Raw genomic sequence first — 26784 nt, forward strand, 5'->3', positions numbered from 1 at the left:
TTCCCACCTATATTTCTGAAGGTTTTAATTGTTTAAAGCCCCTTACCCATCTACCCTCACTCCCACCCTATCTACCCACCGTCCTCGCTACCCTCCTCCTTCTCTACCCCACTCCCTCTCTATCCCACTCCCTTTCCCTCTCTACCCAATGGAACATCGCTCATCGCTGCACATTCTGGACCATCCGATCAGAAATCAGTGTACTTTGAGACTCACCAGACGAGCCATCAGTGTCGAACAGATTATCCAGGTACATGGAAGAGTCTAAAATATCTTGATTCCGGATTCTAGGTGCTGGTTGGTGCCCTGTCAATAAAAAGGAAGAAGAGACATTTAGTCAACATCAGGGATTCAACAAACTATAAAACTGTTGCACATTGCCAAACTTCTTTAATGTTGTCTAATGTTGCCCTCAATCTTAAGCAATCCAAAGGAATAAAGTCCTAGGTTGCCCAACCTCTCCATATAACTTAGACCCTCGATTCCTGGCAATAATGTTGTAGGACTTCCTGCATTTCCCTCTCCCCCCTCCCCCACCACTCTCTACCTCCCTTTACCCCCTTTACCCCCTCTCTCTCCCCCTCTCCAACCACGTCCCCCCCTATCCCACCACGTCACCCCTCCCACCCCCCCTCTCCCCCCCTCTTTCCCCCACCCTCGCCCCTCTCTCCCCCCCCCCATTCTCCCTCCCCTCTCTTCGCCCACCTCTCTCTGTGTCTGCCCTCTCTCTGTCTCTGCCCATCTCTGTCTCTGCCCTTCTCTCTCTGTCTCTGCCCCTCTCTTTCTGTCTCTGCACCCTCTCTCTCTGCCCTCTCTCTCTACCCCCGTACCTCTCCTTCTCTAAAGGAGCCTGGAAGTTAGGGGCTATGCATGAATGGATAGGGCGGGGATGGGGGAAAAGAAGAGAATTAATAATATTAATATAATATCAAGGGGGGTGGTTAGTGTGTGTGTGTGTGTGTGGGGAGCGGTTAATGTGTGTGTGAGGGGTGGTGTGTGTGTCACATGGCATGCCCCCCCCCCCCCCCCCCCCCGCACGTTCAGGGGACGGTCTAGTATAACAATAAAGCACTCGTGATTCTTAACATGTCATAGAATCAAGCAGAACAGGAATAGGCCTGTCAGCCAGACTCGTCCATGCCAACCAACATGTCATTTCTAAGCATTTTCCCACTCCTGCCCCATAATCCTCTAAATCTTACTAATGCATCTGTCCAAATATCTTTTAAGTGTTGTTATTGTACCGCCTCAAATACATCCTCTGGCAGCTCATTCCATACACCTCAACCTTCTATATGAGAAAAATACTCCAAAAGTTCCTCTCTCACCTAATGACTATGCTCTCTAGTTATTAACCCTTCTAACACAACTAGACCTGACTAAAACTGCTCAAATGCAAAGTTCATCAGTTGTTGCCATAGAAGCAGAATTAGGCCATTTGGCTAATTGAGTCAACTCCGCCATTCAATCATGGCTGATCTATCTTACCTCCTAAACATCACTCCACTGCTTTCTCCCCATAACCCTTGACATAATGTCATAGAGCTATGCGACCTGCTCTTTTATATCGTCCCACCTTCCTACTCCCGGCCCATCTCCATAACACTAAAACTCTTCGTCTTGTTTGTGGCTGTGTGTGTGTGTGTCAGAGGCCCGGGGAGCCATTGGTGAGAGGAGGAGTTGCCTGAGCGGTGAGTTAAAAATCGAGCGCGGGGACAAACCCCACAAACTTTTAGCACGCCAATTGAAAAAACGGGAAAAAGAGAATGCAATACTAAAGATTAAATCAGATAGAGGGGAATTATTAACATTACCCAAGGATATCAATAAAAGATTTGCTCAATTTTACCAGAATCTATATACATCTAAAACGTCAATAGATAATAATAAAGTTTCAGAATTTCTGGAAAATTGTAACCTCCCACAATTAGAATTGAGGGAACAAGAGGAACTGGGAGCAACAATTACTTCTAAGGAGATAGAAGACACAATAAAAACACTAAAGAATGGAAAAACACCAGGACCAGACGGATTCAGTAATGAATTTTATAAAGCCTTTTACGACATAGTTACCCCACGATTACAGAAAATGTATACATACGCTTTTAAAGAGCAAAGCTTACCCGAAACATTAGCAGAATCAACGATCACATTAATACTTAAAAAAGATAAAAACATAGAAGAACCAGGCTCATATAGAGCTATTGCTTTGTTAAATACGGATCAAAAAATAATAGCGAAAACACTAGCCAGTAGACTAAGCAGGTACGTTAGTAGACTAATAAATGGAGATCAAACAGGATTTATACCTAAGAGACACTCATTCAATAATTTGAGACGTTTGCTTAACATAATGCACTCACATAAATCTCACGACCAAGAGTTATCTATCATCTCACTGGACGCAGAAAAAGCGTTTGATCAAGTAGAATGGGATTATATGATTAAAGTATTGCAAAAATTCCAATTGGGAGAAAACTTCATCGCATGGATAAAACTATTATATAACAAACCTACGGCTAGAATATTAACTAATAATATATTATCCTCGAAATTTGAACTATCAAGGGGCAATAGACAAGGATGTTCATTATCACCGCTGTTATTTGCTTTGGTAATTGAACCCCTTGCTGAAAAAATAAGAACACACCCGGATATTTATGGTTATAATACAAAATATTCAAAGAATAAAATATCCCTATATGCCGATGATGTACTACTGTACATCACAAAACCACAAATTAGTATACCAAACATATTAAATTTAATTGAGGACTTTGGATCCTTCTCAGGATATAGAATAAATTGGAACAAAAGTGAAATTATGTCGATAAAACCAAAAGACTCAACACATCTCCGGAAATTTCCCTTTAAAATAGCTACAGAAAAATTCAAATATTTGGGAATTGAAATTACTAGAAATTACCAGGATATGTTTAAAGCCAATTATAATCCCTTACTCAAGAAATTGAATAACCTGATTAAATTCTGGAAAACACTTCCAATGTCCTTAATAGGCAGAATAAATGCTATTAAAATGATTTTCTTACCACAAATCCTATACCTATTTCAATCAATACCTATATATCTCCCAAAAAAGTTTTTCAAAAAATTGGACTCAGACATTACAAATTTTATATGGGATTATAAATCCCATAGAATACCAATAGCACACCTTAATAAACGAAAAGAGCTGGGGGGTCTAGCGCTCCCTAATTTTATGTATTATAATTGGGCAGTAAATATTAAAAATATGATTCACCTGCTGGACAATTCTGCCCAGCAGGCGGACTGGATGGTAATGGAAAAAGGGGACTGCTCCCCGAGTAATATAGGAGCGACCATCCTCTCACCAATAAATTTGAATAATAAAAATTATAATAAAAATCCAATTATACATAACACAATTAGAACATGGAAACAAATAAAACAGGATTTAAAATTAAGAAACCTATCTCTTTTAATACCAATAGTCAATAATCCATCATTTAAACCATCAATCATAGACAAATCATTTATACAATGGGAAAGAATGGGAATCAAAACGCTCGAAGATCTGTATGAATTGGGGAAATTACTATCATTTCAACAACTACAACTGAAATATAATTTGAAAAATAACCAATATTTTAAATATCTTCAAATTCGTGATTATCTGAAAAAACACACAAAAGACTATCATAATATGCCTTCCGACTTATTGGATGAAGCAATGAAGACAAAGGCGGAATCAGCTAATTTAATATCGTACCTATATAATATCATTTTAAACATAGAAATACCCACAACAGATGGAATTAGAAGAGATTGGGAACAAGAATTAGCTATAAAAATCTCAAAAGAGAGCTGGGATAATCATTTACTACAGGTGCATAAATGTTCGATCAACGTACGACATACGCTCATCCAATTTAAAACATTACATAGATTATATTATTCAAAAACTAAATTAAATAAAATCTTCCCTAATGTTTCACCAATCTGTGATAAATGCCTGTGTCAAGAAGCTACCATAGCGCACTCTTTTGTTTTTTGTACAAAAATCCAAAAATTCTGGTATGAAATATTTGATATTTTTTCAAAATTAATCAAAATAAAACTGGTACCAAAACCAGAATGGATTATCTTTGGAATATCGGAAGGTAACCCTGAACTAAACGTGTTTCAGAAGAATTTATTTAATTACGGGCTAATAATGGGAAAAAAGCTTATACTTAAATTCTGGAAAAATGCGCCCACACCAACAATAAAAATGTGGATATCAAATATGTTTGAAACATTACATCTGGAAGAGATGAGATTCCTCTTAGCAGGTAAAGCAGACCAATTCCAAAAGACGTGGTCTATGTTTCTGGACCTATTACAAGTATGAGGTGCAATAGTAATTTTAAATAAATAAATAAATAAATAAATAAATGGTATCAGGACCTGGTAACGGGAGGTAAAACAACAAAAACAGACTTGGTTGGTAGTCCCCTTTCTGCGGAGTTTAATGTTATAATAGAGCGATTGTTCCTATTTTCTTTTTCTTTCTTTTCTAGGGTCTATTTTCTCACTTTACTTCCTTCTCTAACTTCTTTTCTAAGGGCTTTCTTTTCCCAACACTCTTGCACTTCACGACTCTTGCGCACTTTCTTTACTTTCCTTACTTCTATCTTTTTCTTAAAGCTCAAAAAAAAAATGAAGCGGTACAAAAAATGTATTAAGATATATGTGTTGTGTAGTATTGTAATTTACCGTACTTCTAATAAAAATAAAATAAAAAAAAAAAATAAAAAAATCGAGCGCGGGGCTTGCTTTCACAGAGGCCCGGGGAGCCGTTGGAGAGAGGAGGAGTTACCTGGGCGGTGAGTTAAAAATTGAGCGCGGGACTTGCTTTCACAGAGGCTCGGGGAGCCGTTGGTGAGAGGAGGAGTTACCTGGGCGGTGAGTTAAAAATCGAGCGCGTGGCTTGCTTTCACGGAGGCCCGGGGAGCCGTTGGTGAGAGGAGGAACCCAAATCTGCAGCGTTCCATCTCACTTCCAGAGAAGGGGGCTGGTGGAAGCCTCTGATTGGTGGAAGAGGACCAGAGGAAGCAGCTGATTGGGTGCAACCCCAGGTTTGCATTTCTGCTTTCAGGTTAAGGGTTCAGTGAGTTAAGGGTTCTGTGAGTTAAGGGTTCTGTGAGTTAAGGGTTCAGTGAGTTAAGGGTTCAGTGAGTTAAGGGTTCTGTGAGTTAAGGGTTCTGTGAGTTAAGGGTTCTGTGAGTTAAGGGTTCTGTGAGTTAAGGGTTCTGTGAGTTAAGGGTTCTGTGAGTTAAGGGTTCAGTGAGTTAAGGGTTCTGTGAGTTAAGGGTTCTGTGAGTTAAGGGTTCAGTGAGTTAAGGGTTCAGTGAGTTAAGGGTTCAGTGAGTTAAGGGTTCAGTGAGTTAAGGGTTCAGTGAGTTAAGGGTTCAGTGAGTTAAGGGTTCTGTGAGTTAAGGGTTCTGTGAGTTAAGGGTTCAGTGAGTTAAGGGTTCAGTGAGTTAAGGGTTCAGTGAGTTAAGGGTTCTGTGAGTTAAGGGTAGAGTATTTATTAGTAAAGGTACAGTTTAAAGGATAAAGATTTTTATAGTGTGAGGGAGTTGATTTAATTTGGGAGTAAGCTATGTCGGTGGAGATTGGCCCCGTGGTTTGCTCAGCCTGCAACATGTGGGAGATCAGGGATATGGTCAGTGTCCCCGGTGACTACGTTTGCAGGAAGTGTGTCCAGCTGCAGATCCTGGCAGACCACATTGAACGATTGGAACTGCAGCTGGATTCATACTGGAGCATCCACGATGCTGAGAAAGTCGTGAATAGCACGTACAGTGAGTTGGTCACACTGCAGGTAAAAGGTAGGAGGACAGAAAGGGAACGGGTGGCCAATAGCCAGCATAGCAGTAGGCAGGTAGTGCAGGAGTCCCCAGCGGTCATCTCCCTCCTAAACAGGTATACCATTTTGGATACTGTTGGGGGAGATGACTCATCAGGGGAAGGCAGCAGCAGCCAAGTTCATGGCACCATGGGTGGCTCAGCGGCACATGAGGGGAGAGAAAATAGTGGAAGGGCAATAGTAATAAGGGATTCAATTGTAAGTGGAATAGATAGGCGTTTCTGCGGCGTTTTTGGATGAGGGAATTGAATGCAACATCTCCAGTTTTGCGGATGACACGAAGCTGGGGGGCAGTGTTAGCTGTGAGGGGGATGCTAGGAGGCTGCAAGGTGACTCGGATAGGTTGGGTGAGTGGACAAATGCATGGCAGATGCAGTATAATGTGGATAAATGTGAGGTTATCCACTTTGGTGGCAAGAACAGGAAAGTAGACTATTATCTGAATGGTGGCCGATTAGGAAAAGGGGAGATGCAACGAGACCTGGGTGCCATGGTACACCAGTTATTGAAAGTAGGAATGCAGGTGCAGCAGGCAGTAAAGAAAGCAAATGGTATGTTAGCATTCATAGCAAAAGGATTTGAGTATAGGAGCAGGGAGGTTCTACTGCAGTTGTACAGGGTCTTGGTGAGACAACACCTGGAGTATTGCATACAGTTTTGGCCTCCTAATCTGAGGAAAGACATTCTTGCCATAGAGGGAGTACAAGAGAAGGTTCACCAGACTGATTCCTGGGATGGCAGAACTTTCATATGAAGAAAGACTGGATTGTACACGCTAGAATTTAGAAGATTGAGGGGGGATCTAATAGAAACTTACAAAATTCTTAAGGGGTTGGACAGGCTAGATGCAGGAAGATTATTCCCGATGTTGGGGAAGTCCAGAACTATGGGTCACAGTTTAAGGATAAGAGGGAAGAGTTTTAGGACCGAGATGAGAAAATCATTTTTTACACAGAGTGATGAATCTGTGGAATTCTCTGCCACAGAAGGTAGTTGAGGCCAGTTCATTGGCTATATTTAAGAGGGAGTTAGATGTGGCCCTTGTGGCTCAAGGGATCAGGCGGTATGGAGAGGGCAGGGATGGGATACTGAGTTGGATGATCAGCCATGATCATATCGAATGGTGGTGCAGGCTCGAAGGGCTGAATGGCCTACTCCTGCACCTATTTTCTACGTTTCTATGTTTCTACGTAATATATGGTTAATTCCTATTTTCTTTCAAACGCTGGGCCACAGCCTTCCAATTTTCACACATTCAACTCACATTTTTCCCATCGAGACGATAAATATCTTCCCGTCGCATTCCCACCTACATTTCTGAAGTTTTTAATTGTTTCAAGTTTTAAAATCAGCCCGAAAACTCACCTTTTTTGGAAAAAAAAACCCTGAGTGACGTTACAATCCACTCTCAAGGCAGGTGCGCCGATCCCGGGACTTCGGATGGGGCTGTGATTGGGGCCAAGAAAGAAGCCGCCGCTGAAACGATGAACGAGCCTGGGTCCGGGGTCAGGGATGACTAGTCTGCAGCCCAGGCAGCGGCAGAGTTGATGGCTGGAGTCTACAGGCAGGGCCAGGCCGTGTACGAGAACCAGGCCAAGGTATGACCTGGGTAGGTCCAGTGGCAGGGAATTGGAGTGAGGGGAAGAGGATGAGGGAAATGAGGAGGAGGGGAATGGGGTGGGAAGTTGGATGATGGATGGAAATGGGGGGGTGCGGTGGAGAAAGATGGGGAAGGGTGGAGGAGGGATAAGCCCCTACCTATATACCCTCACACCAACCCTCTCCCCCCCCCCCCCCCCCCCCCCCCCCGTCCTCTTTACCCACCGTTCTCTCCCTCTCTACCAAATGGAACTTATTGCTGGAACATCCAATCAGAAATCAGTGTACTGAGACTCACCAGGCCTGCCTCCAGAGCCGTACAGAGTATCAAGGTGCAACGAAGAGTCTAAAATATCTGGATTCGGGATTCTACGTGCTGGTTGGTGCGCTGTCAATACAAAGGAAGAGACATTTAGTCAACATCAGGGATTCAACAAATTATAAAACTGTTGCACATTGCCAAACTTCTTTAATGTTATCTAATGTTCCCCTCAACCTCCAGCAATCCAAAGGAATAAAGTCCTAGATTGCCCAACCTCTCCTTATAACTTAGACCATATAATAACCATATAACAATTACAGCACGGAAACAGGCCATCTCGACCCTTCTAGTCCGTGCCGAACACATAATCTCCCATAGTCCCATATACCTGCGCTGAGACCTTAACCCTCCATTCACTTCCCATCCATATAACTATCCAATTTATTTTTAAATGATAAAAACGAACCTGCCTCCACCACCTTCACTGGAAGCTCATTCCACACAGCTACCACTCTCTGAGTAAAGAAGTTCCCCTTCATGTTACCCCTAAACTTCAGTCCCTTAATTCTCATTTCATGTCCCCTTGTTTGAATCTTCCCTACTCTCAGTGGGAAAAGCTTTTCCACGTCAACTCTGTCTATCCCTCTCATCATTTTAAAAACCTCTATCAAGTCCCCCCTTAACCTTCTGCGCTCCAAAGAATAAAGCCCTAACTTGTTCAACCTTTCTCTGTAACTTAGTTGTTGAAACCCAGGCAACATTCTAGTAAAACCGCCTCTTTACCCGTTCTATTTTGTTGACATCCTTCCTATAATTAGGCGACCAAAATTTTACACCATACTCCAGAATTGGCCTCACCAATGCCTTGTACAATTTTAACATTACATCCCAACTTCTATACTCAATGCTCTGATTTAGAAAGGCCAGCACACCAAAAGCTTTCTTTACCACCCTATCTACATGAGACCCTTGATTCCTGGCAATAATGTTGTAGGACTTCTCTGCATTTCCCTCTCTCCCCCCTCCCCCTCCTCCCCCCCTCCCCCTCCTCACCACACACCCCCTCTCTCTCCCCCCCACTTTCTGCCCCCACCTCTACCTCCCTTTACCCCCCCTCCCCCACTCTCTACCTCCCTTTCCCCCCCTCTCTCCCCCTTCTATCTCCCCTCTCTCCTTTCCCCCATCTCCCACTATGCCCCCTTCTTTGTCCCACCTTCTTTCTCCCCCCTCTTCACCCCCTCTTTCCACCACCTCTCTCCCCCCTCTCTCTCTCCCTCCCCTTTCTCATCCCCCTCTCCCCGCCCCTCCTCCTGTCGCTCCCCTCTCTACGCCCCCTCTCTCTCTGTCTCTGCCCCTCTCTTTCTGTCTCTGCCCTCTTCTCACTCTGCCCTCTCTTTCTACCCCCGTACCTCTTCTCCTCTAGAGGCGCCTGCAAGTTAGGGGCTATGCATGAGTGGATAGGGGGGGAATGGGGTAAAAGGAGCGTATGAACAATATTAATATAATATCGAGGGGGGGGTTAGTGTGTGCGCGGGGGGGGGGGTGGTTAGTGGGTGTGTGACGCTGCAGGCCACCCCCACGCACCTGTGTGTTGAGGAGACAGTCTAGTATAACAATAAAGCACTCGTGATTCTTAACATGTCATAGAATCAAGCGGCACAGGAATAGCCAGACTCGTCCATGCAAACCAAGATGTCACTTCTGAGCATTTTCCCACCTGCCCCATAATCCTCTAAATCTTACTAATGCACCTGTCCAAATATCTTTTAATTGGTGTTATTGTACCGCCTCAACTACATTCTCTGGCAGCTCATTCCATACATCCCAACCTTCTTTATTAGAAAAATACTCCAAAAGTTCCTCTCTCACCTAATAGCTGTGCTCTCTAGTCATTAACTCCTCTGCCATGATATTTACTCTATCTACTCCCCTCATGGTGTTATACATCTCTATAAGATCACCCCTTAATATGCAGGGTGGGAAAGAATGTCTGGGAGGCAAATCTGTGGCTTCAGCTTTCACACTATGTATTTTATGCAGACATTGTGAGCCAAGCCACCTCTTCGTGCTTTACCATTCTACATTCTCGTCTATTCTATGTAGAACTGCTCAAGAAAATGACTTACAAAATTGGTGCTAGATGCTTAACGTATTATTATTGTTAGATGTTTACATTTCTGGCACATTGTGGCTATGTCTAATTACACACATACTGTACCTGGACCAGCTGCTAACACAACTAGACCTGACTAAAACTGCTGAAAGGCAAAGTTCATCAGTTGATAAGTCATAGAAGCAGAATTAGGCCATTTGGCTAATTGAATCAATTCCACCATTCAATCATGGCTGATCTATCTTACCTCCTCAACATCATTCCACTGCTTTCTCCCCATAACCCTTGACATAAAGTCATATGGTCCAGAACGCAGCCGCCTGACTCATCGCCCACACCAAATCCTGGCATCACATCACTCCAGTCCTCAAACAACTTCACTGGCTTCCCATCTCCCACCGGATCAACTACAAAATCCTGATCCTCACCTACAAAGCCCTCCACCATCTGCCCCCCCCCATATCTCACTGACCTCCTCTCCTCCTACCAACCCTCACGGTCCCTCAGATCCACATCAGCCGGTCTCCTCTCCATCCACGTCCAACCTCCGCAGTTTTGGGGACAGAGCCTTCTCCAGGGCAGCTCCCAGGCTCTGGAACTCCCTCCCCCAACTGATCCGCAATTCCGTGTCCCTCACCATCTTCCAGTCCCGCCTCAAGCCCCATCTCTTCACCTCTGCCTATCCTTAGCCCCACGTCCCCCTCCCTTTTCATCTGTGCATTAATTGCCTCATATTGTGTTTTGTATTGAATTCTGTCTTTACTTTGTGTACTAGTCATGTCTCTACTATTTATTTCATTCCCTTTACATGTTTTTCCTCTACCTGCTAAATTTTTGTAAGGTGTCCTTGAGACTCTTGAAAGGCGCCCAGAAATTAAATCTTTTTATAACAATTTTTATTTTAGAGTTATGTGACATGCTCTTTTATATCGTCCCACCTTCTTACTCCCGGCCCATCTCTATAATACTAAAACTCTTCGTATTGTTTGTGGCTGCTTGTGGCTGTGTGTGGCTGCGTGTGTGTGTGCGTGTGTGTGTGTGTGTGTGTGTGTGTGTGTGTGTGTGTGTGTGTGTGTGTGTGTGTGTGTGTGTGTGTGTGTGTGTGTGTGTGTGTGTGTGTGTGTGTGAATATATGGTTAATTCCTATTTTCTTTCAAACGCTAGGCCACAGCCTTCCAATTTTCACACATTCAACTCACATTTTTCCCATCGACACGATAAATATCTTCCCGTCGCATTTCCACCTACATTTCTGAAGTTTTTTAAAGTTTTAAAATCAGCCCGAAAACTCACCTTTTTCGGAAAAATAACCCTGTGACATTACAATTCGTGACCCAAGTCACCAAACTACATGATATTTTCACATATTGTGTAAAAAAATTATATAAATCACCACTGAAACTCGTCATGAACAAAACTTGCACATTTTTATTAAATTAGAGAAAAAACTATTAATTTTTAGTCCAATCAATGCACGTTTAACATTGAGTTGTCTGCCAGTTGGCCAATTACGTGCTTTGCTTCAGGCTAGGCTCAAATGGCTGAGGGTACCTCTACAGATGCCTGTTTTACTGGAGATTCCAATTTGTTGTTCTGTGGAATACATGTCGTGGAAACTTGCAGCAGGGTAATTGAATTTAGTGAGAAAAGCATTAAAAAGGCTGAAGAATGTGCTGCTAAGTGGATGGAAGTGGAAGAAAGGCTTGAAAGCAAAGTCGCTGCTGACGTGCTCCAACACAAAGAAGACAGCCAGGGATCAACTGAAAGATAAGATCTAAAGTCTGAATTTATGAAAATCTATCTGTAAGGACTTTAATTAATTTAATTGCACCCTTTTATAATGTGAATAAATTCATTCATTCACTTACTAATTCATTCATCATCCATTTATTCATTCACTCATTCATTCATGAAGTTGAGGGCCTAAACTATATGTTTCCATAACACAGTCAATTAAACATTGTCACTAATGCCAGCTTGTTGTAGAGTAATAAGTCTTTAACAGCTAATCTCGGAGCTGCCTGCGATAACGTAGTGCTCCGACCGCGGGGCGTAGGTACTTAATATAGTGAAGCCGCGGTCTCAATTAATAAGCGGCCGATTCGCGAACGCGGAGCCGTGGATCATCTCCGCGGGCAGGCGGGGGGGGGGGGGGGGTGAAGGCTGTACATAGTGCCATCTGTAGCGGCCGTTTTCAGGCCCCGACAACGGGAGAAAAACGGAGGGATATCCATCGCAATTTATAGGCTTCCATTGCAGTGAGAAATGGTCAGAAATGGTTGATGTTTCTGTAGAAATGAATTGGTGATATGTGAACTTGAACTAGCTTTTCTATGGTAGTAACCTATTGTTATTCTCATTAACATTAAGAAGAGGTTGAAATTTTATGAATTGAAGTCCATGCAGACAATGACTATGAGATTTTTTTTTTCTGTAGCCTCTACTTAAATTTGAAATAACTTATCAATTGTAGTAAATTACAGTGTAAGTCTCATTGACATTAAATAGAGGTTGACACTTTATGAATTTATGTCCATGCAGACCTAGCTATGCGATGTTTCTTTCTCTAGCTATTCTGCACCCTCTGCTCCTGCACTTGAACTTGAAGTCTTATCTATGGCAGTAAATTACAGTGTCAGTCTCATTGACATTAAGAAGAGATTGACATTTTATGAATTGAAGGCCATGCAGACCTAAGTAATATGAGATTTTTTTTTTCTGCAGCTTCTGCCCTTCCACTGTTCAGAGCCTGTCCACACAAAAAGTGTTTTGTGTGGACATTCACTGTGCTTTAATGAACATTAATTTGATAATTTGCAGACTTGCCATCCCATCTACCTGGACATGCGTACATGTTTAATTTCCTCATTGATATGTCGATATTGTCTTACATCATATAAAACATGAAAAGATGTAAAATACACCCTGAGACATATTATCTTCTATTATTAGGAGGCAGCAGTGTATCCCGGGTTATCATGCAGAGTGCTATCGTCACTTCTGCAACATAACAACAATAAATCGAGCGATAGCAAAGTCTAGAAGGAAGAAAGGTAATGATAGGACTCAAACAACAAATCTTTTTACTTATGGTCATATGATGTTACTTTGAAAAATGATAATATATATTTGAGGATGTTGATTTATTTTTCTTTTCATTCCTTTTCTGTTTTCTTTTTCCTCTTTCAATTCAGTTCAAGACGCTGAAAAGCCTGAAGCAGGTGAATCACCTCAAGAGGCAGTTCCTGATGGTGAAGCAGATGAGCCGGCCCCAAAGAGACTGCTTCGATCCATGACAAGTCATAGTCAACAAACAGCAGCTGTCGAGCACACTGACCGCAGGCATGTCCTACCAGCGCATTGCATCATTCGTAAAGGTTCAAAGTACACAAAAGAAATAAACACGGGAAAAAGAAAAATGGAGAAATTAATGCAATGTGAAACAAAACAAGGTGGCCATTTAATGACTGTTGCAACCATGAAGAAAGATGAGGCATTGCTGTTACACATAAGAGATAGAGACCTTGTAGCTCTTGGAGCGATACCATAAATCGTGCTACCAGAGATACACCACAGTTGTCATTGATTTTGCACAAGATTGTAAACAAGATAATCAGCAGCAGGTGTATGAGAAGTCCAACTCTAGTTTCTGCAAGAGAGTCATCGAGCAGAAAATCATCCACGGCAAAGAAATCTTAAGACTTGCTAAACTTAACAGACTTTCATAAATGAGGTTCGAGAAGTTGAGGGCTTGGATGCATCATCTCACAAGACAGGCCGCCTGAAGGCAAGGTTGAAGAGATCCCACCCTCTCTTATGTTTCACAAGGCCATTTGACTCTTGACTCTTGACTCTCTCTCTTGACTCTTGGCCATTTAGGCAAGTGGAAAGTGAAATTGTATTTGTGGAATCACTTGTTGTGGAAGAGCTGGTTGAAGGTGTTGTGGAAGATAATTCAACTGAGGACAGTGACAGCAGCGTGATTGTCGGTGACAACCAACAAGAAGGGTCATCGTCCCATCACCTCAGAGACATGTTTCATGCAGCCCAGATAGTTCAGAATAGCATCATCAACTCAACAAACCACATCCAATGGCCCCCGACCTCTGAAGACACTACATTACATACAGTCGAACAGATTGTCCCAGATGAACTTTACAACTTTTTGGCATGGACCACTGGAGCAAGCAATGAGCCAATATAATCTGGTAAAGTTGATGTGCCTGACGAGATGCATCACCGTCTGCTGTCAATTGCCCAGGATATATTGTCTACCATGGCAGTCAGACATTTAACAGGCTCAGCAAGGTTAATTGGGCTGCTCAATGGATTTGGCCATTGTTCATCAAATTCATTTACCTTAGAACATGACACTGCACTGGCAAAGAGGCAGATAGAACAGGGGATTGGCTTCCAGCTGAGGCTCAAACAACCTTCACCACGTTTGTATGGGACAACAATGATTTCGGGGAAGAAACAATCAATGGAAAGGGAACCACACACAATACGAATGGCATTCTTCTTCAGTGGAGCCCATCTACCACCTCTACCACCTCTGAATCAACCCAGTCATTGCAGCCTGTGCCCAGTGCAAGAGATAGACGACGATCTGTCCAGTCGCCATCTCCTAACATCAAGAAATATCAGAAGATGACTACAATGTATGATGAGTTTGTCAACAGTCGGGCGAATAATCCAACATTCAATGTATGGTCTTCTTACATTGAGATGGTAGAAATTATGCTACTGTTCCTCAGAGCAACCAGGGAAGGGAAGTGGGACTTGCATCTCTCAGCGATGAGGTCATTTATTCCATGGTTGTTTGCCTACGATCACGTGAACTATGCCCGTTACCTGCCGGCCTATTGGCTTGAGATGTGTGACCTCCCATCATCTCATCCTGCTGTCCACCAAAAGTTCATGAAAGGTCATTTTGCTGTACAGAGGCAGGCTGATCGTGGATTTTCATAAGTAGCATGTGATCAAGCCATAGAGCTGCAACCGAGACACAAAAACAAAAGGAGGCATAGTGGGATTCTCAACTCGCAAAGGAGCTGTCTCAAGATGGATTTTGTCACAGCCCGAAAGAGCCGCTATTTCCAGGAGATGTGAAGAAATGGCAGGAAAAGACCAGATGACATGGGGTCGCAAGGACTTGCAGCAGTCGCGAATAAAGAGAGATGAAGAGGATGTCTGCAAATTTATATCTGTCCTTGAGTCTATCATTAATCCCTTTGAGGACATCCAAGACCAATTGGTCCACATAGCATCTGGATGTGTTGCTTCCAAGGATGTAATTGAGGCTTACATCACTGCGTGGGAGAAGGGAGATGCAGCTTTCATCACATACTGCAAACATCGTCTCCAGGGCAGTGAAGATATGTTCAAGCCGCTAAAGAAGGAGAAAACAAAGACTTTCCAGTCAATGAATAAGTCAACTCAGTCTAAAATCAAAGGAAAGGAAGTGGTGTTGAAGGCTGACAGAAATCTGTTCCACAGACTAGTGATCATTGCTAATGTAGGGAAGCTTGATATCCGTAACATGCTGACATACAACTTGGGCCCTCTTCCTCTCTCACTTGCACATCCAGATGGATCACTTAACAATACAACAAAATCATCCTTGCTGCACTACATTGAATCGCAAGTACAACCATCTCCCCAAGTTGACATTCTGCCAGGGACCATCTGGATTGTAGACGGCATGGCTATGGTGCAAGGACTGTCTTTGAGAAGTATTCCTTCAACATTTGGCAAGCTCGCTGATCACCTTCTGAAACAATTGTTTGAGTTGGCCCTCGGTGTCCGTAGTAATGTTATCCACTTTGTTGTTGATACTTACAGGAAAGATAGCATCAAGAATGCTGAGAGAGGGTGACGCTCCGTTGCTGGAAGCTTAATCACCAAAATATACAGTGGAGACCAGCAAGTACCTCACCAATGGAAAAAAATTATTGCATGTGGTGACAACAAATCAGAGCTATCAGGTTCCTTTTTCAGACTCGGCAGAACAAACCATCTACACACCTGAAGAATGTGACAGTGTTTGTTGCTCTTGAAGGGGAGTCTCACGAGTTGACAGATGACAATGGGCAAATGAGTGCTCACTTGGTACCAGAACTGGAGTGCCACCATGAAGAAGCAGACACTCATCTTTTCCTTCATTGTCAGTATATATATGTCATTGTCAGTATATATATGTCATTGTCAGTATATATATATAAGCATCTGGATAAACGGGGTCTGATTAGGAACAGTCAACATGGATTTGTGCCTGGAAGGTCATGTTTGACTAATCTTCTTGAATTTTTTTAAGAGGTTACTAGGGAAATTGACGAGGGTAAAGCAGTGGATGTTGTCTATATGGACTTTAGTAAGGCCATTGACAAGGTTCCTCATGGAAGGTTGGTTAAGAAGGTTCAACTGTTGGGTATAAATGCAGGAATAGCAAGATGGATTCAACAGTGGCTGAATGGAAGAAGCCAGAGGGTAATGGTGGATGGCTGTTTATCGGGTTGGAGGCATGTGACTAGTGGGGTGCCTCAGGGATCTGTGTTGGGTCATTTGTTGTTTGTCATGTACATCAATGATCTGGATGAAGGTGTGGTAAATTGGATTAGTAAGTATGCAGATGATACCAAGATAGGGGGTGTTGTGGATAATGAAGAGGATTTCCAAAGTTTACAGAGTGATTTAGGCCATTTGGAAAAATGGGCTGAAAGATGGCAGATGGAGTTTAATGCTGATAAATGTGAGGTGCTACACCTTGGCAGGACAAATCAAAATAGGACGTACATGGTAAATGGTAGGGAATTGAAGAATACAGTTGAACAGAGGGATCTGGGAATAACCGTGCATAGTTCCTTGAAGGTGGAATCTCATATAGATAGGGTGGTAAAGAAAGCTTTTGGTATGCTAGCCTTTATAAATCAGAGCATTGAGTATAGAAGCTGGGATGTAATGTTAAAATTGCACAAGGCATTGGTGAGACCAAACTGGAGTATGGTGTACAATTTTGGTCGCCCAATTATAGGAAGGATGTCAACAAAATAGAGAGAGTACAGAGGAGATTTACTAGAATGTTGCCTGGGTTTCAACAACTAAGTTACAGAGATAGGTTGAATAAGTTAGGTCTTTATTCTCTGGAGCGCAGAAGGTTAAGGGGGGACTTGATAGAGGTCTTTAAAATGATAAGAGGGATAGACAGAGTTGATGTGGACAAGCTTTTCCCTTTGAGAATAGGGAAGATTCAAACAAGAGGACATGACTTCAGAATTAAGGGACAGAAGTTTAGGGGTAACATGAGGGTGAACTTCTTTACTCAGAGAGTGGTAGCGGTGTGGAATGAGCTTCCAGTGGAAGTGGTGGAGGCAGGTTCGTTGGTATCATTTAAAAATAAATTGGATAGGCATATGGATGAGAAGGGAATGGAGGGTTATGGTATGAGTGCAGGCAGGTGGGACTAAGGGAAAAAAAGTTGTTCGGCACGGACTTGTAGGGCCGAGATGGCCTGTTTCCGTGCTGTAATTGTTATATGGTTATATGATTACATGGTATGCTGCTAGTCATCAACCATCAACTTCAACAGATACAGCTGGATACCCAATCCTAATCAGGAGTCCTGACACAGATGTGTTTGTGATTGGAGTCACTTTGTCACAACATATTGGAGCAGACTTATTATTGCACACTGGAAAAGGCAACAATAGAAGGAGTATGGGTCTATCAAAGATTAGCTCATATCTGGGACCAGCTGTCACCAAAGCTTTGATATCTTTGCACTTTCACAGGCTGCGATTCAGTTAGCTCATTTTATGGAAAATCCAAATCCAATGCCTTCAAGTTGCTTGCAAGTGACACAGCTACCCAGGCCACCTTTCATGAAATGGGAAGCTCATTCACAGTCAGTGATGAATTGGTGAAAGGTGTAGAGAAATTTGTATGCAAGTTAAATGAGCAGGGCTGTGAGAAGGCTAGATACAACCTGTTCCTTATGTTAACAAAATCAGAGGCTCGTCTTCCACCCACAGCAGACTCGCTCTGAAAGCATGTCCTGAGAGCAAATTATCAGGCTGCTATACATTTAAAATGTCTGCAAGAGTTTCCACAAATTCCCAGTCCAAAGGGACCTGGGTGGAAAATTGTAGGTGGTGAATTGGACATTGATTGGGGTGATCTGCCTCCAGCCCCAAACACCTTGCTAGAATGAACATACTGTTCGTGCAAGAAAACAAACTGTGAGAAATCAAGTGCAGGGGGAAAGGAAGATGCTCATGTCAACGGCATGGTGTGCCATGTACAGATTTATGTAAGTGTGTTGTCTGCAGAAACTCTATTACTGCAAAAGACTTTGAATCTGATGAAGAATATTCAGATGAAGATAAGATGTAATGTAAACAAAATAAATTGTGGAAAAAAATGATTATATAAAGTTTTATTTTAATGTGGATCGTTTCACTGTTTATTTGGTCAAAGTAATTTAAAAATTAGTGAATTACTTATGATAATGGCGTGCCGGTGAATGACTGCGACAATCCACACATACATACATACATACATACGCACATCCACACACACACATCCATCCATACGCACACTTCCATGCATGCAAACACACACATACATGCACACATAAATCCGCACACACACATCCAAACATCCATTCACACGCAAACACATAAATGTATACATCCAAACATACATGCACACATACATACACACTTACATCCACAGATACACGCTTGAAAGGCACACACAGACACACACACAAACTAGAGATAAACAATGCAACACTTTTAGAATTCTTTTAGGTTAAAGGTAATAGCCCTCATTTGCAAAGGCACCATCGGGGGGGAGGGAGGTCTATAACATAAATATAAGCTCATTGTAGCTTAAAATGAATATTCATCGAGTAAACATCAGAGCATTCGATTCTTGGCCAGGATGTGACATTTACATCAGAAATAAGACAGGTCTCTTACGGGTCTGGCACTGCCCCAGTCACACTATGGCCATCACCCCCACTCTCCCCACTTTGGCAGTCAGTGGGGTTCAGTAAATGGGGAAACCTAGAGGATCTGTCCTGACCCTTTAATTAGGCAGGTTCATCAGCCCTTAATACCTGGGACATCTGCTGCACTCATTTAATTTCCTATTAAAGCGACTGAAACATGCCTGCCTGGCACTGCCCCGGTCCCACTGCAGGGCCTCTGCGACAGTGTCATTAAAAAAACACACTCACAATTATATTCTTCATATTATTTTTTATATAATATAATTATCCTTAATTATATACGATTACATTCATATTTACAGGTTACATATATATATATAATGGTATAATAATATATAGTTTAAATGGACTGCAACACGGAAATATGCTGCCCATGGTGTAATACGGGCATTGGCCACTAGATGGCACTTATTTTCCCGATCTCATTTTAGAAACATAGAAACATAGAAACTAGGTGCACGAGTAGGCCATTCGGCCCTTCGAGCCTGCACCGCCATTCAATATGATCATGGCTGATCATCCAACTCAGTATCCCGTACCTGCCTTCTCTCCATACCCTCTGATCCCCTTAGCCACAAGGGTCACATCTAACTCCCTCTTAAATATAGCCAATGAACTGGCCTCGACGACCCTCTGTGGCAGAGAATTCTAGAGATTCACCACTCTCTGTGTGAAAAAAGTTCTTCTCATCTCGGTTTTAAAGGATTTCCCCCTTATCCTTAAGCTGTGACCCCTTGTCCTGGACTTCCCCAACATCGGGAGCAAACTTCCTGCATCTAGCCTGTCCAACCCCTTAAGAATTTTGTAAGTTTCTATAAGATCCCCTCTCAATCTCCTAAATTCTAGAGAGTATAAACCAAGTCAATCCAGTCTTTCTTCATAAGACAGTCCTGACATCCCAGGAATCAGTCTGGTGAACCTTCTTCTAATTTTCAAATATAATTAATTAATGTGCAACTTTTGGCAATAACGAGTTATGACTTCCTTCTCAATTATATTTCATCTAAATCTGTGGAAAATGTCATGTCGTTTGGTGACTTGGGTCACGAAAACTGATTTCTAGTCACATTTTTGATGCTCGGCCCACGGCCTATGTGGCAGGGAATGGGAGTGAGGGGAAGAGGATGAGGGAAATGAGGAGGAGGGAAATGGGGTGGGTAGTTGGAAATGGAGGGTGCGGTGGAGAAAGATGGGGAGGGGTGGAGGAGGGAGATACCCCTACCTATCTACCCTCACTTCAACCCTCTACCCCGTCCTCTCTACCCACCGTTCTCCCTACCCCCCTCTCTCGCTACCCCCTCCCTCTCCCTCTCTACCCAGTGGAACTTATTGCACATTCTGGAACATCCAATCAGAAATCAGTGTACTGAGACTCACCAGGCCTGCCTCCAGAGCCGTACAGAGTATCAAGGTGCAACGAAGAGTCTAAAATATCTGGATTCGGGATTCTACGTGCTGGTTGGTGCGCTGTCAATAAAAAGGAAGAGACATTTAGTCAACATCAGGGATTCAACAAATGATAAAACTGTTGCACATTGCCTAACTTCTTTAATGTTATCTAATGTTCCCCTCAACCTCCAGCAATCCAAAGGAATATAGTCCTAGATTGTCCAACCTCTCCTTATAACTTAGACCCCCGATTCCTGGCAATAATGTTGTAGGACTTCTCTGCATTTGCCCCTCCCCCCCCCCCCCCCCCGCCTTCCTCCCCCATACCCCTCTCTCCCCCCACTCTCGCCCCCCATCTCTACCTCCCTTTACCCCCCTCTCTCTCCCTCCCTCCCCTCCCCGTCTCCTTTCCCCCATCTCCAACTACGCCCCCCCCTCCATCCCCCCTTCTGTCCCCCCCTTCACCCCCTTTCCCGCACCTCTCTCCCCCTCCATCTCTCCCTCCCCTTTCGCCGCCCCCTCTCCCCGCCATTCCTCGTAATGCTCCCCTCTCTATGCCCCCTCTCTCTCTGTCTCTGCCCCTCTCTTTCTGTCTCTGCCCTCGTCGCACTCTGCCCTCTCTCTCTACCCCGTACCTCTTCCCCTCTAGAGGCACCTGCAAGTTAGGGCTATGCATGAGTGGATAGGGCGGGAATGGGGTAAAAGGAGCGTATGAACAATATTAATATAATATCGAGAGGGATGGTTAGTGTGTGTGTGGGGGGGGAGGGGTGGTTAATGTGTGTGTGCGGGGGGGGGGTGGTTAATGTGTGTGTGCGGGGGGGGGTGGTTAGTGTTCGTGTGAGGGGTGGTTAGTGGGTTTGTGACGCTGCTGGCTGCCCCCACGCACCCGCGCGTTGAGGGGACGGTCTAGTATAACAATAAAGCACTCGTGATTCTTAACATGTCATAGAATCAAGCAGCACAGGAATAGGCCTGACTCGTCCATGCCAACCAAGATGTCACTTCTGAGCATTTTCCCACCTGCCCCATAATCCTCTAAATCTTACTAATGCACCTGTCCAAATATCTTTTAAGTGTTGTTATTGTACCGCCTCAACTACATCCTCTGGCAGCTCATTCCATACACATCAACCTTCTATGTTAGAAAAATTCTCCAAAAGTTCCTCTCTACCTAATACCTACGCTCTCTAGTTACCTCATATTCTGCTTGGGGAGTCTGCATCCTGATGGCATGAATATTGATTTCTCACAATTCTGTTAACTCATGCTGTCTCCTCCCCTTCCTACCTCAGCCCTCGGGCTCCTCCTCCTTTTTACTTTCTTCTCCCCGCCTCCCCCCACCCCCTATCAGTCTGAAGAAGGGTTTTGGCCAGAAACGTTGCCTATGTCCTTCGCTCCATAGATGCTGCTGCACCCGCTGAGTTTCTCCAGCATTTTTGTGTACCCTCTCTAGTTATTAACTCCTCTACCATGATATTTACTCTATCTACTCCCCTCATGATGTTATACATCTCTATAAGATCACCCCTTAATATGCAGGGTGGGAAAGAATGTCTGGGAGGCAAATCTGTGGCTTCAGCTTTCACATTATGTATCTTATGCAGACATTGTGAGCAAAGCCACCTCTTCCTGGCTTTACCATTCTACGTTCTCGTCTATTCTATGTAGAACTGCTCAAGAAAATGACTTACAAAATTGATGCTAGATGCTTAACGTATTATTATTGTTAGATGTTTACATTTCTGGCACATTGTGGCTATGCCTAATTACACACATACTGTACCTGGACCAGCTGCTAACACAACTAGACCTGACTAAAACTGCTCAAAGGCAAAGTTCATTAGTTGATAAATCATAGAAGCAGAAGTAGGCCATTTGGCTAATTGAGTCAGCTCCGCCATTCAATCATGGCTGATCTATCTTACCTCTTCAACATCATTCCACTGCTTTCTCCCCATAACCCTTGACATAAAGTCATAGTTATGCGACATGCTCTTTTATATCATCCCACCTTCCTACTCCCGGCCCATCTCTATAATACTAAAACTCTTTGTCTTGTTTGCGGCTGTGTGTGAGTGTGTGTGTGTGTGTGTGTGTGTGTGTGTGTGTGTGTGTGTGTGTGTGTGTGTGTGTGTGTGTGTGTGTGTGTGTGTGTGTGTGTGTGTGCGTGCGTGCGTGTGTGTGTGCGTGTGTGCGTGTGTGTGTGTGTGTGAATAAATGGTTAATTCCTATTTTCTTTCAAACGCTAGGCCAGAGCCTTCCAATTTTCACACATTCAACTCACATTTTTCCCATCGAGACAATAAATATATTCCCGTCGCATTCCCACCTACCTTTCTGAAGTTTTTAATTGTTTCAAGTTTTAAAATCAGCCCGAAAACTCACCTTTTTCGGAAAAAAAACATTGAGTGACGTCATAATGCACTCGCAAGGCAGGTGCGCCGAGCCCGGGACTTCGGATGGGCCCGTGATTGGGGCCAAGAAAGAAGCCGCCGCTGGAACCATGGACGAGCCTGGGTCCGGGGTCATGGGATGACTGCACTGCAGCCCAGGCGGCGGCAGAGTTGACGGCTGGAGTCTACAACCAGGGCCAGGCCGTGTACGAGAACCAGGCCAAGATATGACCTGGGTAGGTTCTAGGGTAGGGAATGGGAGTGAGGGGAGGAGGATGAGGGAAATGAGGAGGGAAATGGGGTGGGAAGTTGGATGGTAGATGGAAAGTGGGGGGTGCGGAGGAGGAAGATGGGGAAGGGTGGAGGAGAGCTACCCCTTACCTACCTACCCTCACTCCCACCCTCTCTACCCCCCGCGTCCTATCTACGCACCGTTCTCTCTACCCCCTCCCTCGCTACCCAATGGAACTTATTCCACATTCTGGACCATCCAATCTGAAATCAGTGTACTGAAACTCACCAGGCCTCCCTCCAGAGCCGAACAGAGTATCAAGGTGCAACGAAGAGTCTGACATATCTGACATTGGGATCCCACATGCTGGTTGGTGCACTGTCAATACAAAGGAAGAATAGACATTTAGTCAACATCAGGGATTCAACAAATTATAAAACTGTTGCACATTGCCTAACTTCTTTAATGTTATCTAATGTTCCACTCAACCTCCAGCAATCCAAGGGAATAAAGTCCTAGATTGCCCAACCTCTCCTTATAACTTAGACCCTCGATTCCTGACAATAATGTTGTAGGACTTCTCTGCATTTCCCCCTCTCCCCCCACCTCCGCCTCACTCCCCCGTACTACCCTCTCTCCCCCACGCTCGCTCCCCATTTCTACCTCCCTTTACCCCCTCTCTCTCTCCCCCTCCCCTCTCCCCTCCCCATCTCCTTTCCCCTCTCTCCAACTACGCACCCCTCCTTCCCCCTTCTTTCCCCCCCCCCCCCTCTCTCCCCCTCTCTCTCCCTCCCCTTTCTCCTCCCCCTCTCACCGCTCCTCCTCGTGTCGCTGCTCCCCTCTCTACGCCCCTTCTCTCTGTCTTTGCCCTCTCTGTCTCTGCAGTCTCTGTGTCTCTGCCCCTCTCTCTCTGTCTCCGCCCCTCTCTCTTTGTCTCTGCCCTCTTCTCACTCTGCCCTCTCTCTCTACCCCCGTACCTCTTCCCCTCTAGAGGCGCCTGCAAGTTAGAGGCTATGCATGAGTGGATAGGGTGGGAATGAGATAAAAGGAGAGAATTAATAATATTAATATAATATCGAGGGGGGTGGTTAATGTGTGTGTGAGGGGTGGTTAGTGGGTGTGTGACGCTGCAGGCCACCCCCACGCACCTGTGTGTTGAGGAGACAGTCTAGTATAACAATAAAGCACTCGTGATTCTTAACATGTCATAGAATCAAGCAGCACAGGAATAGCCAGACTCGTCCATGCAAACCAAGATGTCACTTCTGAGCATTTTCCCACCTGCCCCATAATCCTCTAAATCTTACTAATGCACTTGTCCAAATATCTTTTAAGTGTTGTTATTGTACCGCTTCAACTACATCCTCTGGCAGCTCATTCCATACAACTCAACCTTCTATATGAGAAAAATATTCCAAAAGTTCCTCTCTCACCTAATAGCTGTGCTCTCTAGTTATTAACTCGTCTGCCATGATATTTACACTATCTACTCCCCTCATGATGTTATACATGTCTATAAGATCACCCCTCAATATGCAGGGTGGGAAAGAATGTCTGGGAGACAAATCTGTGGCTTCAGCTTTCACATTATGTATCTTATGCAGACATTGTGAGCCAAGAGACCTCTTCCTGTGCTTTACCATTCTACGTTCTCGTCTATTCTATGTAGAACTGCTCAAGAAAATGACTTACAAAATTGATGCTGGATGCTTAACGTATTATTATTGTTAGATGTTTACATTTCTGGCACATTGTGGCTATGACTAATTATACACATACTGTACCTGGACCAGCTGCTAACACAACTAGACCTGACTAAAACTGCTCAAAGGCAAAGTTCATCAGTTGATAAGTCATAGAAGCAGAATTAGGCCATTTGGCTAATTGAATCAACTCCACCATTCAATCATGGCTGATCTATCTTACCTCCTCAACACCACCCCACTGCTTTCTCCCCATAACCCTTGACATAAAGTCATAGAGTTATGCGACATGCTCTTTTATATCGTCCCACCTTCCTACTCCCGGCCCATCCCTATAATACTAAAACTCTTTGTCTTCTTTTTGGGTGTGTGTGTGTGTGTGTGTGTGTGTGTGTGTGTGTGTGTGTGTGTGTGTGTGTGTGTGTGTGTGTGTGTGTGTGTGTGTGTGTGTGTGTGTGTGTGTGTGTGTGTGTGTGTGTGTGTGTGTGTGTGTGTGTGTGTGTGTGTGTGTGTGTGTGTGTGTGTGTGTGTGTGTGTGTGTGCAAACGCTAGGCAAGAGCCTTCCAATTTTCACACATTCAACTCGCATTTTTCCCATCGAGACGATAAATATCTTCCCGTCGCATTCCCACCTACATTTCTGAAGTTTTTAATTGTTTCAAGTTTTAAAATCAGCCCGAAAACTCACCTTTTTCGGAAAAAAAACCCGAGTGACGTTACAATCCACTCTCAAGGCAGGTGCGCTGAGCCCGGGGACTTCGGATGGGGCCGTGATTGGGGCCAAGAAAGAAGCCGCCGCTGGAACCATGGACGAGCCTGGGTCCGGGGTCATGGGATGACTGCACTGCAGCCCAGGCAGCGGCAGTTGACGGCTGGAGTCTACAGCCAGGGCCAGGCCGTGTACGAGAACCAGGCCAAGATATGACCTGGGTAGGTCCAGTGGCAAGTAATGGGAGTGAGGGGAAGAGGAATTTAGGAGATTGAGAGGGGATCTTATAGATCTTATAGAAACTTACAAAATTCTTAAGGGGTTGGACAGGCTAGAAGCAGGAAGATTGTTCCCGATGTTAGGGAAGTCCAGGACAAGGGGTCACAGCTTAAGGATAAGGGGGAAATCCTTTAAAACCGAGATGAGAAGAACTTTTTTCACACAGAGAGTGGTGAATCTCTGGAACTCTCTGCCACAGAGGGTAGTTGAGGCCAGTTCATTGGCTATATTTAAGAGGGAGTTAGATGTGGCCCTTGTGGCTAAGGGGATCAGGGGTATGGAGAGAAGGCGGGTACGGGATACTGAGTTGGATGATCAGCCATGATCATATTGAATGACGGTGCAGGCTCGAAGGGCCGAATGGCCTACTCCTGCACCTAATTTCTATGTTTCTATGAGGGAAATGAGGAGGAGGGATATGGGGTAGGAAGTGGGATGGTAGATGGAAATGGAGGGTGCGGTGGAGAAAGATGGGGACGGGTGGAGGAGGGAGATACCCCTACCTATCTACCCTCACTACAACCCTCTCTACACCCCGTCCTCTCTACCCACCGTTCTCTCTACTCCCCTCTCTCGCTACCCCCTCCCTCTCCCTCTCTACCCAATGGAACTTATTGCACATTCTGGAACATCCAATCAAAAATCAGTGTACTGAGACTCACCAGGCCTGCCTCCAGAGCCGTACAGATTATCAAGGTGCAACGAAGAGTCTAAAATATCTTGATTCGGGATTCTACGTGCTGGTTGGTGCGCTGTCAATAAAAAGGAAGAGACATTTAGTCAACATCAGGGATTCAACAAATTATAAAAATGTTGCACATTGCCTAACTTCTTTAATGTTATCTAATGTTCCCCTCAACTTCCAGCAATCCAAAGGAATAAAGTCCTAGATTGCCCAACCTCTCCTTATAACTTAGACCCTCAATTCCTGGCAATAATGTTGTAGGACTTCTCTGCATTTCCCTCTCTCCCCCCCTCTCCCCGCCACCGCTCGCCCCCCCCTCTCCCACCAAGCTTCCCCTTTTCCCCCTTCTTCCCCCCACTCTTCCTCCCTCTTTCCCCTGCCTCTCTCCCACCTCCCTCCCCACTCTCTCTCCCTCCCTTTCTCTCCACCCCCTCTCCCCGCCCCTCCTCTCTTCGCCCCCCCTCTACACCCCTCTCTTTGCCCCACTCGCTATCCCCTCCTCCTCCCTCTC

The 26784-nt window shown here is 44.3% G+C and overlaps 1 protein-coding gene across 5 annotated transcripts in view; it reads right to left on the reverse strand.

Annotated features, from left to right (window-relative positions):
• Nucleotides 1–26784, reverse strand: part of LOC129715962 (uncharacterized) — a 275535-nt gene that overhangs the window by 76906 nt on the left and 171845 nt on the right. For 4 of the 5 annotated variants that reach the window (XM_055665868.1, XM_055665863.1, XM_055665856.1 and 1 more), the window contains 5 exons: nt 26251–26340; nt 23186–23275; nt 20258–20347; nt 7791–7880; nt 217–306 (listed from right to left, as the gene is read on the reverse strand). In XM_055665868.1, the coding sequence (XP_055521843.1) occupies nt 217–306; nt 7791–7880; nt 20258–20347; nt 23186–23275; nt 26251–26340 (450 nt within the window). The remainder of the gene's footprint in view (nt 1–216; nt 307–7790; nt 7881–20257; nt 20348–23185; nt 23276–26250; nt 26341–26784) is intronic. The other variant, XM_055665873.1, reaches the window with a different exon arrangement.

This window comes from Leucoraja erinacea, chromosome 2 (assembly GCF_028641065.1).
Source record: "Leucoraja erinacea ecotype New England chromosome 2, Leri_hhj_1, whole genome shotgun sequence".
In the NCBI taxonomy this organism is placed as follows: Eukaryota; Metazoa; Chordata; class Chondrichthyes; order Rajiformes; family Rajidae; genus Leucoraja; species Leucoraja erinaceus.